Source organism: Dermacentor silvarum, chromosome 10 (assembly GCF_013339745.2).
Source record: "Dermacentor silvarum isolate Dsil-2018 chromosome 10, BIME_Dsil_1.4, whole genome shotgun sequence".
NCBI classification, from domain to species: Eukaryota; Metazoa; Arthropoda; class Arachnida; order Ixodida; family Ixodidae; genus Dermacentor; species Dermacentor silvarum.
In genome coordinates, this window is record NC_051163.1 from 79,001,526 (window position 1) to 79,021,557 (window position 20,032).

The window sequence follows — 20,032 nt, forward strand, 5'->3', positions numbered from 1 at the left end:
AGTGACATGCGCGCGGTGAGGCGGCTGCTTGGCCTCTCGTTACGTACGCTTCTCCGTTAAATGTCCTTATATCTTAGGCCCCGCAGTAGAAGTGCGCTATCCCCAGCGGTCCCCGTCTCGAAAAGCAGCGCTGTTCTAAAAGCCCAAACGACGTCGGCTGTGAAAGAATAATCAACCGCGAGAGTGTCATACTTGTGGCCCCCGGGTTGCGTTCAATGCATGCAAGGCTGATTGTATCAGCCAACTTAACTGTGGAGGTCACAGTGCAGGAGTCCTACGGCCTGGTGAGGGTGTATTGACCATCTTTGTGGTCAAATACTGAGTGGTTAGTTTGAGAAAGGTAATGTTGGCGCTATCTTCTTCAGCCCTTGAGGGATCACGGATTCTCCAGGAGACTCTCCTGACAGCATCGACCCCTCGCATGCTTTTTGTTAATATGTTTTCACAATGCCACTTCATGCACGCGCAACTTTGTACCCCTTTACAGCACCACTGTATATGCGCGTCATTTTTGATGACCTTGACATGAGTCATTAGACGTGTTGATATTCATGACGACACTAAACCTGTGCGCGCCTGTGGTCATAGGCTACCCACGTTTTACGATCTTGTGTTCACGGCTTTGTTGTATTCACCGTTTTTTTTTTAATAATGCCACTCTGTGTACGCGCAAGTTTCCATTCACGTGTTTGTTGTATTCCTTTCTTTACTTTGTTTTTATTTTTTATTTTAATTTTTTTTCTTGTGTTTTTCTCCTCTTACAGAGAAAATGTATAAATTGAGCTCTGTGTGCTTGCAAACGCACTCTTGATGAAGGCACGACCTCGGTCGAAACGTCAGTAAAGAGCTGTTATACGTTTTTCCTACGTGCTTCTATTTTTTAACTGTATATATATATATATATATATATATATATATATATATATATATATACTGACATAGGTATGTGTACATATACATACAGCCTACGTTAATTAGCAGCCAGATGAAATCTGTGTTGTTTTACGAGCAGCCACTGCCTGGGGTCTGCAGCACTCGCACGCTTTTTTTTTTTCCCCTTTTTTTCGCAATGATTGTGCGTACCTCGATGAACTAGCGAGCGAGCGAACCACCGAAGGAATGAACGAGCAAGCGAGCGAATGAACGAACGAACGAACAAACAAACGAACGAACGAAACGAAACGAAACAAAACTGGTAACAATGAACACAAAAGCAGCGCAGCGCAACGACACGAAACGAACTTAATGCCTGTGGAACTTAACGCCAAAAGCAAAACACTGTTGCTTTCTATATGTCGCAAGACTTTAAACACGCAATTTCTTTCAACGTTGCTGGTAATATGGATACACCAGCTGCATCACTCTGGAGGGGGTCAGGGTATCTCTAGGCAGAACAGCTGCGCGCAAGCTGTAGGTTCCTCGCTGTGTTTCTTGCTTATCAGCGGTGTGTGTTGCCTCTGTCGGAGTCATTTTAAAAACCGGAGTCTTTATATGTGAGTCCTTTTGCGTACAAAACCTGAAAGAAAGCGGGAGCTCAAGCACGCACGGCTAGCTCCAGTTTGAACGCGATCTGGTTCATATTATACACTGAGGAATGAAAGAAAGGAGAGGAAGGAGACCATAAATCAATGCCATGCCTCAATATTCCAGGGACGAACAGTGGTCGAAGGGGGAAATCGCGCTGAAGCCAACATTTCAGGGCATTCAAGAACGAAATGCTGGGTGAGTTCGTATTTCATAAAAACGAAAAATATCACGGCACTGCGGATCACGAAAGATGCCTGACACAAGCGCAGAACTACCGGGGTTTATTGACAGCAACTCGAATAAATATTTATACTACAGGTGGGCGAATATTGTCAGTTTCGAATACGAATCGAATATTACACAGGTACTAGTCGTATTCGAAAACTAACGACTGGGTATTTTTCGAATATTCGAAACTAACCAAATATTTCGCAAGAACCGACTCTTAAAGTCTCGTTACTGTTCTTGATATCTTAAACAAACTATCGCAAATTTCCGGGAGTGAGACAACCACGAAGTTTTTCGAAGCAATGCAGAAACAAAGTAGATAATGCAAGTTTTTTTTTTTTCAGTTTCGCGGACATGACAACCGGGGAGGTTTGCTTTAGGTCTGTCATTTTCAGTTTCTTGTTTGTTATCCTTTACGCTGCGACCAGCGATGTTATCCTTGCAACGCTTCCTTTTACATGTATGTATACAGTACACAAGTCCTTCAGCTGTTTTTTTTTTCTTTCTTTTCTTCGTTCTTCTTTACACACAACTTCTGAACGTTTTTCGGCAACCATTCATTTACCGCTTTTTATAAAGCTCTATCCCATACAGGGGCCATTAATTCTTGCAAAGCTGGTTGGCAGTTGCAACCACGCTCTCAAGATGTCGAGAAGCTATTCGTGCAGTGTTTAATGACAGTTAGTGGTCTTGCATTTAAAACTCACTCTTTGTCCCTTCCAGTTAGGGCGGTCAGTTTTCGGTAAGATTCTGCCCGTTTTTTTACACCCCGAACATGTTTCAGGAGAATCGGGTTAAACCCGATTTCTCCTCGAATTCTAAAACAACATACCCACCTTTCTTATTTATTTAAATTTTTACGCTGCCCGGAATTTGCGGTGCACACGCGCTATCTATCCTGCCTCGGGACAACGAAAGTAAATCCTGTTGGCTTAACTGAACTCCAGTGGCCTATCGTTCATTTCACAAGATGTGTGCAGTACTGTGGACGATCTGAAGTGAAGGCGCGAAAACGACGACGGACGAAGAGAGGTCGTTTTCGCGCCTTCACTTCAGATCATGCTTAACCAACACGCCCAACTATCAATCCTAACAACGTACTGTGGACGCTACACGACTACCAACCAACCGCCCAACGAGCATGCATGTTGCGCTCGTTGGGCCGACATGTTGCGCATGCAGAAACATGCATGCGTTTGACTATAAGATTTTCTATTCGATATTCGATACTTGTTATTCGTATTCGACACCTATTCGAAAAACTTTATATTTGGTAATGTATGTTAACAAGGGTGTGTAAAAAATTGATGACCAACTTTTGTGAATAAAATGTTTAATTTCCCGAAGTTGTCAATGCTGTTTACTGCCATTATTACTTATTATTACCAAACGAACGCCAAACTTCGGAGTCTGTCTGAAAAACTTTATTTAAAATACGCGGATGAAGCTTGAGGTGGCCCGGAGTATTTGTTAGAAAACCCTGATGTCGCACGGATTGCCACCTTGAAGCAGATCCCTAGCTTTAATGCGTCGGCGATGTGGAGCTTGTGATACCCTCCGATAAAAAAAAACGAAAAATAAAACCGCATGCAGTGTATTACTTAATATATTTGTAAGCTTAGCCTGAAAACACCCGAATTTCAGAATGGTTCCACAAAAAAAACAGATTTTTCCATCACTTATAGCTTGAAATATAGCGCCCGATTTTCAACCCCCGAATTTAACAAAATATAAAACCCGAAAGCGAACAACCCTACTTATAGTTAGCAGTTTCTATTTCTTGGACTAGTCAAAATAGAGGCGCGCTACCTAATTAGGCAGAAATAAATATTCCTCAGGTAAATACATACATGCGTCTGCGTTTGACTATAAGATTTTCTATTCGATATTCGATACTTGTTATTCGTATTCGACACCTATTCGAAAAACTTTATATTCGCCCACCTCTAATACAAGGCCCTGCATATTTCCCTTAACGTGTTCGAAAAAAAATATATTTTGCGCTTACCAATTCACTGTTCTTGCTGAAACTTTGCAGAAGGATCGCTTGTTGAAGTCTACGTCGTTCAGTGTAACACGTGCCAAAGTTAATTGCCTGGTTTTGAAGACATAACTACAAATTTGCCTTCGTTTATGGGGCTGCAAGCTGCTGCCGCGACGGCGCAAGCATTCCCCCGTAGCCTTCCCCGTAACCTTCGTCGTATTTCTCCCCGTAACCTGCGCCCGGTTACGGGCGAGGTTGCGGGGAAGAAAGCCGACACACGGGGTAATCAAAGCGAGTGTTTCTCGTCGGAGGCTAGATTTCAACGTTTGGTGGAGAGCACGGGGATGCGACGATCTCACTCGTCGTTGCACCGATGGCAAACACTATGCTTTGATGTGTATGCTTTCTTCCCCGTAACCTCACCCGAGCGGCTGCAATGATCTCTTCGGAGGCTTCAGGCGGGAGTGGCCCTTAAACCATCGGTCACCTATGCTTGGGGTTCGACAAAAGACGACCAAGGAACGGGGCCCAAGTACTCAGCTCCTGCGACAACGTCAGATGCTGGACAACTGCTTCGGATGTGGTCCGGAATGCAGCGCTAGGATGCGGGTTTATATTCTCGCGGCAAAGTGAAGCGCCAGCTTTCAAGTTGGCTAATTTGTGCGTGGTTCAGAGCTCCACGCAGGCTGTGAGAGTGGCGGCGTCTGTGCATGCATTTCGGCGACCACACTGACAGGCAGTATAGTGCAGCGGCCGAAGCAGACGTTGCACGCATAGAAACGAGTTGTGCGTGAGAAAGTGACGGTGTCCACAGTGAAGGCCTGCGGGTGTTGCATCAACTGAGTTCCCAGCCGCAGAAAGCGCTCAAGTCTTCCGATATTTCAGCCCCTCAGCTGGCACGTTATCCACTATACTTCAACAATGCCTGCTGGTGCTCGCTTCCGCATTCAATGACGGGATTAAAGCAGATTATCACGCCACAGAGAAGGCTGAAGATCGCCAAGGACTTAATCAGCGAAGGCTGCTCAAGTGATTATCGCAAGATTTCAGGAATTATTGTATGGAATTTTTTGTTCTCTTATAACTTTATTTGTGTGACGTTTCCCCATTCTTCATATACTGCATACGCAGACTAAAGGCATTGGAACGTCCAAGTTCTTTTGCTGGGACATATGCGGTCTGCAGGAGTCTGTTCTTTTGCGACGCCGTAAGCCGGGGCACATAGGGCTTGGACATTCCTTCACTTTACCGGGCTTGTCGTGCCCGTATGCGGGGAACGGGGGATTTCGAAGATTGAGCCGACGCCGAGTATTTGGACCTGGCAGTGTTGGCCAGTGACACTTACGGTCATGACGGTGGATGTGGAACATTCTTTTTAACCCAAGTTAAGCAGCCAACAAGATAGGGACTTGGCCCTGCCTTCAAACCAACACATACCCGCACATATCGAGATTGCACGCAATGTTTCCAAAGGTATACACAACCAGGGTATGCCCCTGGTGCAACGACCACACAGCCACACTGACACATATTGCTTACCAGTGTACGGAGTGCCCAGCCCAGGCAGTATCCAGGCTGGTGCGCTCATCACAGACACTCAATACGTGGCCTTGGGAAGCACGGCTTTACGAGCTGGCACTGGGAAGCCAATTGGCGACCCTGGACCAGGCCCGACAAGCCGGCGCGGTCAGTCGGGCTCTACAAGAAGGCTCCACCCGAGATTAACCACACCACTCTTCATGCAATAAAGTTCATTCGTCATTCTTTTTAACCGCAGCCGTCTCGTAGCCCGTGAACATTGGATTCGGCAACTGGCTAAACCCAGTACAACGGACGTACTAGTAGTGACACTTTCAAATTTTCAAAGGTGATCGAGATGCATTCAGGGGAGCAGAGTGTCATCAAACGCACTAGAAGGGTCTTTGTTGTAGGAAAATGGCTGCTGTCGCTAGTAAATAAATTCGGATCCGAAAGGATCGCTGAAGACTGCGGTCTTTTTTCGATGAAAATTACGTGGGAAGGCAACCAAGGAATGCTTCAAAACTGCAGCGACAACAAGCTGGTGGCATGGCGCATTAAATGTGAGGTACAGTAAAAGAAAAACATCGTCAACACAAAGCAGCGAGATGAATATTTGTTTCGAAAGTTCAGTCATATTTTGGGGAGCTATTTACAGCCGACACGTTAGCGGCCATAAAATAAATATTATCCAAGGGGCAGCCACATTTCTAATAATAAAATAAGCAGCTGTGACGCCTTCTCTTTAAGGTCTTGAGACCAAAAACATTTTTTTTGCAAAAATAACAAAGAAAGCGTGAGAGACGGAAGGAAACGACGGTCGAGCAGCCGAGGCAATAACTTCAAAACGAGGGCTCAAACTGCCGGGCGACGATGCGTTCGTAAATACGTAAACCTACTACGCCAAAACATTCCCTTGTGCCTGAACGCTTTCGGGGCGCCTTATAGGCGCAGCCTTAAATGTAACGACTTTTCATGGTCCGCCGGTCGTTAAAGGGAATGCATTCGCAACCGTCGATAGTTCGAGGCGCTTTTCAGTTCAAACTCGTGGCTATTCAGATTCTCCCTCGGAGGAAGAACGATCCACTCGGTCTCCCATATTTCTGTAGTCCAGAGAAGGCAGACAGAGAGAGAGAGAAAGAGAGAAAGAAAAAGTCTTGCGGAAACGTTCGCGAGACAAAAGTTATCTGCCGCGAGCAGCAGCCTGCGCGCGATTTGAGACGAGTGTTAGGCTCCGCCTGGAGAGAAGGAAGAAGGAAGCGTTGGGGATTAGCCGAGCCGAGAAGCAGAGCTAGAACTGGTCGTTAGATAGACGTAATATTGCCGCCTTAAGAAGTTGGGAAGAAAGAGCTGGGTGTGAATGGCCGCGTTGGCACCTTTTGCGGGGAAAGCCGCTTCGGCGACGACGTCGTGCTGGCTTCTGCTTTTCATGCTGCTACCTCTTCCGTCGACGTGTCAGGACGAGCACCCGACGACTTCGACTACTGCGCCCGAGGGCAGCTCTACTTCGCCTGGCCTGAAAGACGGCGACAGCGTTTCAGCCGCTCCTGGTGAAGGCGACGAAGATCCGTCCGAACCGCAGGTACACCGTGGTGTTTGGAGGCTCTCATTTCGGGGTAACATGTCTTACTGGGCAAACGAATCTCGAATGTAGGTCAGCTGATCCAACATGACGGAGTCCTCTACGCGTAAGAGAGGACGAAGTCACGGAAAAAAAACTACACAGGCTCCACTCGAGTGCTCACTCTCTATGGTTTCTTTTTCGAGAAAGCCAGATATATACCCGGAAACACCTCATTGCCACCGCTCCACGTTTCGAAGAAGTATGAAGCCATCAAACTTTCAGCTTCTTTGTGCAATAAAGATAACCGAGGCCCTATTAACGCCGGATATCAAATGTCAGTGTTCAGGATTAAGTTTGTAGAGGAGGCCTCAAGCTTTACCAATTAGCTGTGAAAGGTTGTTGCAGGTGCAGCAACACAGGATACTAGCAATTTATTCCGGTTATTGCTCCCCGGAGTGTATTATGATATTAAATGCTCTACAATTACAGCACTTTCAGGATATTTTTTCTCCGAACGTGCCGCAAAATGTATTGATGTTCGACGTCATCCTTTTCTAGTATGAAAACGACACGCTTAGCAATGATGTCGGCTCGAGCAAGTCTTTTTGGACGTTTATCTCAAACCTGGGGCTAGTAGGAATATTCCTTTCAAGTGGTTGTGCATTGGAAATCGACTAGCTTAAGTTCTGCAGTTGTAACACACGTATGAAAATTACTCGATAAATGTTAACTTCGCCGATTTAGGTAATAAAAGCCTGCTGGTAACTCTCACGCAGTGCCTAGCTGTAAAGGCCGGGAATAAAATGTCACCGAACAAATAGCAATTTCTTCAAGTAATGATGTAAAAGATTTGAAGAATGCAGAATCGTGGGTAAGGGCAGGTTACGTGGCCTGACAAAATGAGTTCCCTCCTAGAAACTTTAGGAAAACGAGGTTTTTTTTTTAGTTTGGGTATTCGCAATGAAAAGAAAAATACAAATAGAAAAAAGAGCAACGATCTTGTAATACAAATATGTAGGGAACGCTTAAAGTCACAAACAAAATAGCGTGGTCGATAACAGGTAAAATATCCTTTTGTACGGTATTCCACCGATATATTATATATCCAAGTGGTCAATCACACTAAAAGATCCCGCGTGAAAACTTTGCGAGTTTTCAAAGTGTTCTAAACGCGGAAAGGCGATCAGCTGCCTGACGGAGACGAGATTCCCTGCACAGGAAGTTACTGCCATAAATCACAATAAAATATGATAAGTTTAGTGATCTGCGATTTTCGAATAAGGGCAACGAAATTGATTCTTTGATGTCAGCGACGGCTGCAGTTGTGCGAGCATATATTTGTGATGAATCTCACTGCTTTACTTTCTGTTCTTGCTTCCATATGAGCAATTTACTATGTCTGACGTGGATACGAAATACTGGAAGCGTTTTCTATCTTCGAGTACGCGGTCGTTGTGTGTGCTAACAATTTAATAGAATGGGTGGCCAAGTATAAGTTGCGTCTTATGAAGCCAACTTTGCTGAATCTCTAACCGCTTATGGTATCAATGTCCTCATTCCACTTTTGGGTGCGGATTCACTTCGAAGGGCGATATCCTGAATTCTGTACAGGGGCCGTGTTCAGGGTTATTTGCGCTTGTAAACGCCATGTACCATTGTTTCGAAATATGTTTATTTGGCAGTGCTGACCCCAAAATGCAATTTTATTAGGGTATATTGATAGCTTGTTCTTATTTGCAATTCTGCATAGTTATTCTCCTGTATATGAAACAGATATCACTGAATAATCAAATAATTGAAGATAGATAATTTTCAATTTCATTTGTGTAGATTAGAAATAAGATGGGCTTAGATGGGCCAATTGGGGGTCTTTAAGGTAGTAAAGTGAAGTACTGAATCTTGCTGTACACCGGATTTGATTTGCCCTGACATCTAGCATACAAGGACGCCCTCTATCAGTGTGGCCTGTGTGTGAGACCTATATACACCTATGCATCTGGTCCCTGCGATGAAGGCCTCTGAGAAACGGCTCGTCGATTAGAGGTCCCTGATCTCGGTTGTACAATTGAGTTCGGAGAGCGTAAAAGTTCGCAGCTCAAGGAAAGAACGAGTGCGCTGGCTGCACACGTATCACGTGAGCTTGAGGCCCTAGGTATTCTTGCTTAGCTCAGTCGCTGAGTCGGTGGAGTTGCTGAGCATAGCCGTTAAGCTTACCAGAGTACAGGGTTTAGAAGATGCACTGGCACTCCTCAATCATCGGCTTATAACGCGTGCGTTTTCTAAACGCAATGACAAACACATGATAATAGAACTCATGTTTCGGCGTAGCCGTGGTCGCCAAACCAAATGCGCGATGCACAAGCCCGTTAACTGGAAAGTATGACGTGTACAAGTTATATATAAAAAAATACTTCCACTATTGCCGGATGTGGCGACATCAATTGCGCTTTAATGCCGACTGACGCTAAAAACGTTTTCACGTGTTCTCTCCTTATTACCAATGCCTTCTTGCATGTGCCGTCTACTCGCTCTCGGGATATGTGTAACCAGCCCTTGCCAATAAAGAAAGTGACAACGGTAAGTTCAATTTTATAACCACTGCGCCACTAGGAAGACCCTGTCATTGTAATCATCATCACCCATAAACATTTCTACGCGTTATTTTCTGCCCACGCTAACTAGCCTTTCTTGCGCCAACACCTGTAATCCCATAGTAAGCTGGGCAAGAATGTATTCTTTTAAAGGTCAAGCTTTCCTAGCCTGCATCCCCTCTATTCAGGGTGTCGTCGTCGCCTGCCTCACCAAGTGGAAACTGTCGCTACTCTAGCCACCATACTGTCTGTCGGTGTGCGATCTTTTTGGCGAGTCTATGTTATAGTTTTAAAAACAACCACACGCATATAGACTAACACACAATGCACCACTTCCAACAAGCTTATTTCGATGGAAAACAGGCTATATTATACAGAAGGTGCTATCACATCGCGTCAGTGTGCAGTCGCGTTCAAATAGTGAACATTCTTTGGGAGAAATTTTTTTTTTTTCAACATACCCTACAGGCCCATTGAAGGGCATTCAGTAAGGAGGGCAACAGTAATTACAAGAAAAAATACTAAAACAAATATTACGAAAGGCAACAAAACAAATTTTACAAAAACCAAAGTGCAACATCTTTATACAATATTAACACGTAACAAATTCACGTTACCACGGAATGTTTCACCAATAGAGATGGATGCAATGTGATCCGGAAGACCGTTCCAATGTGCAATAGCTGTAGGTAGTGGTAAATGTCCTGCGTTTGATCATGAATGCGCATGAGACTAAGTGCATTGTGAATGCGTCGAGATGTGCGTACAGGAGCATTAAGCGGCAAACAGTGAAATTTATTACCATAAATGTACCTGTGAAAGAGACATAAAAGAGCAATGACTCGGCGATCTTCCAATGAGTGAAATGCAAGGTCTTGTTTTATTCGGGTAATGCTTGAATGATAGTCGTAGTTTCCAGATATGAATCTGGCTGCCCTGTTTTGAACAGCTTCCAACATTCGAATTAGATAATCTTGATATGGTGACCATGTGGAATGAAGCATATTCTAGTTGTGGGCGAACATAAATAAGATATGCTAATTTTCGTACATCAGAAGGCGCGTTGCGCAAGTTTCTGCGCAGATAACCGAGAGATTCAGTAGCTTTTGATGAGACAGCTACTATAGACTTTTTCACTGATTACAAACATAGGCCCTGCACGGCTTCCGGTTATGCCCACTGATGTAGCTGCTAAATGTAACTGGCAAAGCAGCAACCATGCGTTAAAACATAATCCCTCAGATTTGCAACACTATCATCCTCTATATACATAACCACAGATTTACAAGTGCAGTTTCCAGTGAGTTACACGAAAAAAAATGTAAGTATTAGCCTTGAGGCATTATGCGTCATTCTTTTAATTGAAAACGTAAAAAGAGACTTTACATACACTGAAACAACTTGGAAACATACTTTTGTTCCCGCGTAGCAGAATGATAAGGCACGTGACCGGAAGTTTCTTGGGGGCAGCACGCTCGCTGTTCTTATCGCGAGCATCAAACCGTCTATATGCGTTGCCCAGGATAAATCCGATGAAAGGTGAACGCCGAGATATTTGTACGATGGGGTAGTAGAAATTACGGTATTTTTAATCGAATAGTGAAATATCGAGCTATTGCGCTTTCTACTAAACTAAATTAACTTGCATCTTGAGGCGACATCTACCAAGTTACGCACCATCTATAGGTTAGACCAAGGTCAAGTTGGAGTTTAGAATGATCGTCTGACCATTTAATATTGCGGTAGATGACGCGGTCGTCGGAAAACAACCCAACTGTGGATGAAAGGTTAGCGGGCAAGTCGTTGATGTATATTAAAAAAAGTAGTGTACCGAGCACACTGCCCTCGGGGACACTGGACGTGATGTCGCAAATTTTACACGAAATGGTGTTGACCACTGTAAATTGCTGACGCGAAGACAAGAAGTTACGAAGCCAAGACAGTGTTAATGAATCTATACAATGGGCAGACTACTTGGAAATCAAACGTCAATGAGGTACAGTATCGAACGCCTTAGCGAAATTGAGGAAGAGGCAATCGGTTCGATCGTTAGTGTTCATGTTGAAGTGAAGGTCAGTCGTGAATTCGAATAACTGAATGTCACATGAGTAGCCTTTTCTGAAGCCATGCTGATTAGAGAAAATAAGGTATATGATTCAAGGTGACCGTAGATATGATAAGCTATATTATGTTCAAGTAATTTGCAGCAAATGCATGTTAGTGAAATTGATATGGATGCTGCACTCACGCAACGCTAGCCTGCTTCAATGATTCTTTTTGTGTCGATTATAAATTTCACCCACTTATGACGACTTCTAGCAACAACAGAGCATGCGCCAAAAACTTGGCGCATGCTCTGTTGCGTACATGCCCTAAATGAAAATTCTACTACCTTCAGTTGCTATATTGTCATTTTTTTTTCATGTGCATCACGCCTCACTTCAATTGGCCAGGCGCTTGATTCTAGAGAACATCGGCTTACATGTATTTGAATAGAGAAATTTCAATCGACCTCTACTGAAAGCATCGTAGCTGTTATTGTTTATTTCAGGAAGCGTTCAGTGAGATTTGCCGCGTTCTTTAGCTGCTAATTCCGTCCTTCGTGTCCATGCCAGCGCTATATATTTTTTTCTTTGTCATTTCTATGTCACCATTACCCAACACATCTCGTATTTCTTGATAGCTCTCTGGAGTCCCCTTATTCCACATTCCATTTTTTTTCTGCCGTAGCTGTGGGCGAATTCACGTGCGCGTTCATATGGTACGGCACATCGTGCGCATAAGTGCACTTGGCGATCGCAGAATAGCGCGAAGACCGCATCTACAAAAGTGGCAGCGAAGCACGTCGTCGAAGCAGGGGCTGCATCGCAATTTTCACGTTGTTCCATCAAAAGAAGGAAGCAATATAAGTTGGAATCACTCCCAAGCCTGTCGTCCTCCATCTTAGTGGTGGTGCGCACTTCCGAGTTGAGGTTATATTGCCGTATAGTTTTTGGTGTGTACTTTATGCCCACTGCTTACGGAAAAGAAATCCATTGAAACTCTCCTTGGCGGCGCGTACATGCTGGTGAGGGAAATATGACTAGGACTCCGTTTAAACGAACGTTGCGTAATTGTACCTGCCGGATAAATGAAACATTCCTCGTCAACCTGGGTCGGCCGTCCGTAGGCACGATGATTACATACGTTAGTTAAACGGAATCCTTGTCTTTGGGAACATTAGTTCGAAGCAACTGGCACCTAAATCATGGTTTCACTGGCCGTCAAGTATGAGTACCAAACATTACTAGTATTACAGCCATAAAGGAGCGTAACTCCAAGCAGTCAAGCAAGTGAATTCCAGTCAGCGATGACACCGTGACGCGTAATACATGGTTACTCACCAGCAGTCATAGAGGCTTTCCGTAATCAAGGAGTACAGAAGGCATACGAGAATATCTTGGCAAATATTTACAAGGATTGCACAGCAACCTTGGTTCCCCACAAGAAAAGTGGAAAGTTACCTATCAAGAAAGGGGTCAGACAAGGAGACACAATCTCGAATGCTATTCACTGCATGCTTAGAAGTATTCAAGCTCTTAGAATGGGAAGGCTTAGGAGTGAGAATCAACGGTGAATATATAAGCAACCTTCGGTTTGCAGATGACATGTTGTCCTATTCAGCAACAATGGGGACGAATTACAACAAATGATTCAGAACCTTAACCGAGAAAGTGTAAGAGTGGGGTTGAAGATTATTATGCAGAAGACGAAGATAATGTTCAGTAGCCTGGCAAGAGAACAAGCATTCAGGATCGCCAGTCAGCCTCTAGAGTCTGTAAAGGAGTACGTTTATCGAGGTCAATTACTCACAGGGGACCCTGATCATGAGAAGGAAATTTATAGAAGAATAAAATTGAGCTGGAGTGCATACGGAAGGCATTACCAAATCCTGACTGGGAGATTACCACTGTTGTTGAAAGGAAAAGTGTACAATCATTGCATTCTACCGGTGCTAACATATGGGGCAGAAACTTGGAGGTTAACAAAGAAGCTCGAGAACAAGTTAAGGACCGCCCAATGAGCGATGGAACGAAAAATGTTAGGCCTAACATTAAGAGACAGGAAGAGAGCGGTGTGTATCAGAGAGTAAACGTGGATAGCCGATATTCTAGTTGACATTAAGAGGAAAAAATGGAGCTGAGCAGGCCATGTAATGCGTAGGATGGATAACCGGTTTGCCTTTCGTCGTCTTCGGCACACTGACCACATTTCATTAAAGCTCCCTGTCTTTTCCTCAAAATGCTTCTGTCTCTCTCGCTTTAAGCTACAGCACTCATCATCACCCCCGTTTGATCCAAAACCATCACTCGATAACGCTCTATAAACAGGGGGCTGATTGCTAGAGCTGCAACCTCGCATCATTCTTACTACTGCTAACCGGGCTTATCGCTATATACTATGACTGAATCGTGGTCTCATTTACCGATATATACATATATCAAATACACGTCCACAGGTGGCAGCACAAACGAAAATACTTTCACGAAATCTACAATTTAAACATACTTTAGCATCTAACTTTATACTATTCGGAGGTGATCCACGTGTACCCCTAAGAAAAGTTTAGAACGTTTTAGACGAAAGTGGTATCTTGAACAAGCTTTGAAGGAAAGGAGGGCGGGGGGCGCAATGCCGCTTTACCCTCATCATTGCTTTATTTACTTACAGTACATTTACATTATACTATCCACTGCTTTCTTTGCAAAATAAGGTAAGTAGATAGATTTAGTTACAGGATGAAATGGAGTGGTTGGAATCATGCGCTTCTTGCCAGCATGCAGTGCGTTTGCAATTGGACTTCTTTGTGTCCTTTCTTTGTCTTTTGCGCGTCACAGTGCGCTAAACCAGTCGGTATGCATGCGGTCCTAACGTTAAATCAAACACAGCATAGGTTAGTTCGGCCTTTCTTCACATGTTCAGTGAGTAATAATAATCTTGTTATCGAAATGCAGGAGCTACCCCCGTACAAGCCGTACAGGAGTGGAGCCAGAAGTCCCGTAAGTATAGTGGAGGCATCCATTTTGCCCAACGCTTTCTTATTCCCATCACCACATAAAGTTACCCGCCGTGGTAGCGAACGTTACTTTGGCGTTGTGCTGCTAGGCCCAAGGGTGCGGACCTGTAAGCGCTAGGACCTGTAAGGCCCCTCGGCGGAGGCAACATTCCACTTTGGCCCTAGCTTCACGTCAACGGCACCCCTGGATTGAGCCATCCGGGGGAAATCGGCACTCGACTTTTCTCATCTCTCTCCCAACCCTTTACCTTTTTTTACTTATATTTCCTGTCTCTTTCTTTTAACAGCGGAGCTGTTTAAGCCAGTCCATATGTTGTGCCGCGAGCCGCAAAACTTTGCCGAGCTATGACGTCACTGCGTTGCCTAGCAACCACCTCGCGGAGCGGCATGTGCTTCGCCTCCTCTCCATGCCGTGCGAATGTGGGACGTTCAGAAGAGGGAAGGAGAGCATGTGCGCGGCGCGCGCAATGCTCGGGAGTGGGAAAGAGAAAATGATAGAGAGAGAGAGAGAAAGAAATTGTAGCAGCACCAACGAGGCAACGCGCAGAGCTGCTGCCGACGCCGCCAGCGTTTCCCCGTGTCACCGCGTTCGCGCCGAACGCGCGCGGTGTCCGTTACTGCAGCAGGTGCCTCTGGCGGTGGCTCGGCAGGTTTCGATCAGCCACACCCCGGCATGTGTGGAGGCGCAGCTTCGCCCTGACGTCACCGGGAAGATAAAGCTCGGAGCTGCCGCGACGGTGGCAGAACTCTCGTTGACTCTGTGGCGAGTACATGTAGCCTTGACATGGGACGACCAAAGAAGATCCGGACACCCGAAGAAAAGCAGCTCATCTTGAAGCGCGTCGCGCGGCCAAGCGAGAATCTGCGCGTCGCTTGCGAGCCGATTCGGAATACCGTGCCTAGCAGCACTTAGCATTTCCTAGCAAAACATAGCCCAGCCTAGCAAAACCTGGAAGAAGCTAGGTCGATCACCAGCTCCGCTGTTTACTCCAGCCTTGCACCACTAGTGCAAGCTGCCCAAGTTTTTTTCATCTCAGTGTCCCAATTTCCGATGGAAAGCGTTAACCTGGTGTGATCTATCCAACCTTGGCTAAAGTATATTGGGTTGCAGCGACGAAGTGCTGTTGGCGCATCCAAGTCTCTTTTCAAAGGCACTGTCTCCCTGTTGGCAGGAATTAAGCGGAATGCAAAAAATAATCTGAGTATCTTCAAGCGACGGCAAACAATAATACCTTGGTTCTGTCGAGCTATGTGGCATTTGCATATTTTTAAAGTTTGGCTCAAGTTACGTGGAACACCCGGCATATGTGTGCACAAGGCACAAGTCCTTCAGAAGATTATTTTTCAAACACCTTTGATATTTTCACCAACCATTTATTAAGAGTTTGGAAAGCCAGTAATAAAGCTACCATCCTCTCTAGAAAAAAGTAGTTTTCAGCCAGGCGCTCAAGTTGAGTGAGTGAGTGACATAACTTTATTTGAAATCCGGCGATTGGGAGGCCCGGGCCTGGGGCCGCCTAGATGGCCACTGGGAGCTGTTGTTGTGCGGCTATTTGGGCAATTCTTTTATCACCATTACTGATGACTTTAATATTGATTGTTTAACCCTGATGGTTAGCTGCCTTTCTTGCCCTAGTCACTATTGATTGGTTATATAATTGTGCAATAATAAATATCGTTGCTGTAAATATATGCGTCCTCGTTTGATTATCGATATTCAATTTGATATTCGAAGCTTATTATTCGTATTTGTTTCGTATTCGAATAAGTTGATATTCGCCCACCTCTTCACATGACATATGTGTTCGTCGACACGCAGGTATACCAAGGCACCTTCCGGCCATGCTCATCCCACGAGGACTGCCAGCCCGACGAGTGCTGCGTCTACGGCCTGAGCAGGGGCGACAGCTGCGTCAAGCACTTCAAGCCCTGTCCCGTCATTAAGGTGCCCGTGCGACGTAAGTACATACACGCACACTAGACAGATCTGACATTTGTGCGCATTTTTAAAGCTTCATCGTCACGGAACGTATTTCGAAGCACATTCATTGCGCTCTTTTTAACATGATATTATACAACGTAGGAGAGGCAAGCGCCTTTCGGCGGCAACCGATACTTATCCTCCCAGAGCAAGCAAAATGAAATCTGCAAAAAGCACCGAAGAACACTGAATGCAGTCAAACAGCACCAATATAAACGAAGTTCTGACCGCTAGACCATGAAGCCACAGCCCACGCGCAGTTTCATTAAAGAATTATAAAAATAATATCGCATATTAAATTATGAAGGGCTCAATCGCCCTACTAAGGGTAACTGGCTTGGGTAATTGGGATATGGCTACAGGGCCAGCCACCGAGGAATGCCCCCGCAAGGTTGCACCATGCTGAGAGTGCCCGATTCCTGCAGCAAAGGCGTACAGCAGTTCGCAGGACACTTTCGTCCTCCACTGAGGGATGAATGCACACCCCTAAGCTGGTCACTTGCGCCCGGTGCTTTCACTGGAGGGCTGCGCACTTGGAGCACTCCCATAGCAAGTCCCTGATTGGTCGGCGCAGCTGCCGTTAGCACGCTGGGCAGCCCGTTTGTATCGGTGGTAGCTTCTCCACCGTGTTGTTCGGTACGCGTCTTCTTTCCTTACGCGCATGCCAGCGCACAAGTGCATCCGACGTAAGTCCCACAACAGCACTGTTGTGCGATTTGTGCCCGAGTACTTGGCATGCACTCTACAAGCTTTCCGGGCAGTGGATCTTCCTCAGGCGTATGTTGTCGTAGGCATTCACGGCGCTGTCGTGGTCTCTGTCGCTGTTCTAAGAACGACGTCTCTGCAGTTTCCGTCACTTTGTGTGAGCACAAAAGTCGCTACGTCACTACGCCAAAGATTACTCCAAGTTGTCCGCGGAAGCACATAGTTCACAATGTTGCAGATGAGTAGGTCATAAGATAGAACATACCACATAACTATATACCATCATATAACTGAGTTACACTTAGACGACGCATGACACGCAGATTTAGTATAAACCTAATGAGTTTGTATTTTCTGGGACTTTTTTTAAGCCACAGGCGTTTCTGCAGCCCCATAGTATACAGGGTGTCCCAGCTATCACGCAGCACGATTTAAAAAAAAGAGGAACGACGTTACGCGAAGCAAACCTAGTACGTATTGTTTCCGGTACAGCGGAGTTGCCGCCAGAAATTTTTTCGTTGCTGATATTTAATGAGCTAATTGTAATTAATTATCTAACTGGAGAAGTACTGCCCTAATTATCAAAATGTCAATGAGAAAATTGTAGAGCAACATGAAAGACTACCGATACAGCTTTCTGTTGCTAACATTTCCAATTGTATCCAAACAAGTTGCCCGCTATGCAGGTAGTGGTGTGTGAAAAATCCACATGCGCTTTAGAACAATCAGTCAAATATTGTCCTTTTCGACTCAATCTCGGAATCAAATAGCCATTATTTGTAAATGGGCATATATTTAATATTTTTTTTTGAATACTGCAAATCGCCAACTGTACGATTTTTTCCTTCCCGGCGGCCATAGTTGAAATGAAACACGAGAAGTATATTACCAGAGTCCGCTACATGCAATTCAAAGGGGCGTGGCATTTCCTTCTATACCACTATCACCTGCACTCACCTATCGGTCTTGTTTGTGCGAACGAAATGCTTCTTTGTTAATAAAATGTTCCATTTGAGCTTTTATTAACCGACGCTTCATAACGGGCAATTTTGGGACAGAAAATTGCTAGCGTCATGGATATATTGGAACCTGTTCATCGTGATAACGACTCTTCATTATCTGAAAACTATTGCAAAATATTCGGCATTTTATTCGATTCACTTCTGGAACATTTCGATTCGCATTCGGTTCCGTTTTAAATATTAGTATTTGCACACCCGTCGCTACCAGCGAAGATTTCCTGCAATTTTTAAAACTTGCTTGTGGCAGAAAGCACGTTTAGAGTCTATGAGCTGGTTTATTCGAAGAGACGGACATAACTTGAACGAGAAATTGAAATGAAAAATCGACTAGTTCGCAACAGTTTACTTAATAGGTTAGCTAATTAACTAATTACGCTATGACACATATTGCAATTTACAAATTCTAGGCGGGGAGCTCTCAAGGCTTGAAAAGAACAGTGTGGATGACACCAGTTGCGAGATATTAATTCCCGAACTTTGCGATAAATTACACTGGCAGTCCAGTTACTTTTGTGCTTCAGTGCACAAGTGTTAAGAAAGCAAGTGGAACGACAGTACATTTTTACGGCAAGTTTGACGGCGCATATATATCTCGTGAATGCTTTTCAAGTGGATATGCCTTTCAGCATCACCCGCTAGAATTTGTGAATTGCAATATGTGTGATAATGTAATTAGTTTAAAACTTTATTAGCGAATTTTTGTTAAAAAGTCGATTGTGCCTTTCAATTTATTGTGCAAGCAATGTCCGCCTCTACGAGGAGACCAGCTCATGGACTAGAATTGTGCTATCTGGCACAGGCAATTTTTAAAAATTGCTGCAGGTATTCGCTGAAACGCCCGTTATATCTCGCCGATATGTCGATGTATTCCACATTTAGAGGGTAAGCGCTGCGCTTGCGCGAGAACACAGCAGTGGGTCCCGCCTGCATTTGCCCCCGCCCGCCATTGTTGTACTACTACTTCTTCCTTCAAGTCATGGTACTTACCCACAAAGGGGGGATTGGTAATGGTTCCCAATGTAAACGTAATATGAAGCTCTTGCTTCCGGTTAACTTATTGATCAATACTGCCTATAGCTAATTAACAGTGATTATAAATTATCACCGACTTCCTATCGGGCTCGATCAAGTGTACTTGCGCCAAAAGATAGAATATTAATCACCGAGAGAGAAGGCCCACACGCAGTAGGGGCTGCTCTAAGTAGGTCTTTTCTTTCGGAATCATATTTTCGGCAGTAGCGGAGGAAATGCTCCAGTCGAATCTATGTCCCCACACGACGCACTATTCGCAGCTCGGCCCCGCTTCTGCCCGCCGTACAACAGCGGCGGCTTCTTCTTCAACGTGTGCTCGGCGCCCGAGGACTGCCCGTACCCGTACCTGTGCTGCCGCCTCCGGGGATCGTACATGTGCGTGCCCTCGTTCTACGACAGGCGCCGGCGGCGGCGGCGTCACGCGATCGCCGGCCAGCGCTACGAGCACGACGACGACGACGACGTCGGGGCGTCGAAGTGGCACGCTAGTGTTGCTGCTTTGTCTTCTTAAGAGCCCGTAGTAAACGTGTTGCTAATCAGCCTCCGTTTGTGCGCTCAGATAGCTCTTGCACGAGCGTCTCTTTGTCCAACTACATATCTCCTCCCTTCCCCGTCATCTTACTAAAGGTGGAGAAAACCTGTGCTAAGGATGCTGCGGGCCTTGGGAACCTGGCGTTCAAATTTTGACGCAAAGGGAAATCATACAGGTCATTTGATTACCGTTCTTCAGAAAACAATAAAAGGAATCAGTAGTTTTATGTGTCATTATTGATGATGGCAAAACATCGCGGCGAGTGTTCATAAAACGCGCCAGGCGTTACACG

General features: G+C 45.1%; 1 protein-coding gene across 1 annotated transcript; it reads left to right on the forward strand.

Annotated features, from left to right (window-relative positions):
• Positions 1–215: 215 nt before the first annotated feature.
• LOC119431655 (uncharacterized) lies at positions 216–19,725 on the forward strand. The gene is made up of 7 exons (XM_037699132.2): positions 216–284; positions 1,651–1,722; positions 6,717–6,839; positions 9,372–9,398; positions 14,407–14,451; positions 16,288–16,426; positions 19,469–19,725. Exons 1-7 carry the CDS (start codon positions 216–218, stop codon positions 19,717–19,719), a joined length of 726 nt encoding a protein of 241 aa, XP_037555060.2. The 3' UTR covers positions 19,720–19,725.
• The last annotated feature ends 307 nt before the right edge of the window (positions 19,726–20,032 follow it).

Excerpts from the sequence above, each read along its gene's own strand:
- LOC119431655 (XM_037699132.2), top strand. The coding sequence starts at position 216 with ATGCATGCAAGGCTGATTGTATCAGCCAACTTAACTGTGGAGGTCACA. Across the intron at positions 6,840-9,371 it reads AAGATCCGTCCGAACCGCAG|CCCTTGCCAATAAAGAAAGT; the intron begins GTACACCGTGGT and ends ATGTGTAACCAG. Across the intron at positions 14,452-16,287 it reads GGAGTGGAGCCAGAAGTCCC|GTATACCAAGGCACCTTCCG; the intron begins GTAAGTATAGTG and ends GTCGACACGCAG.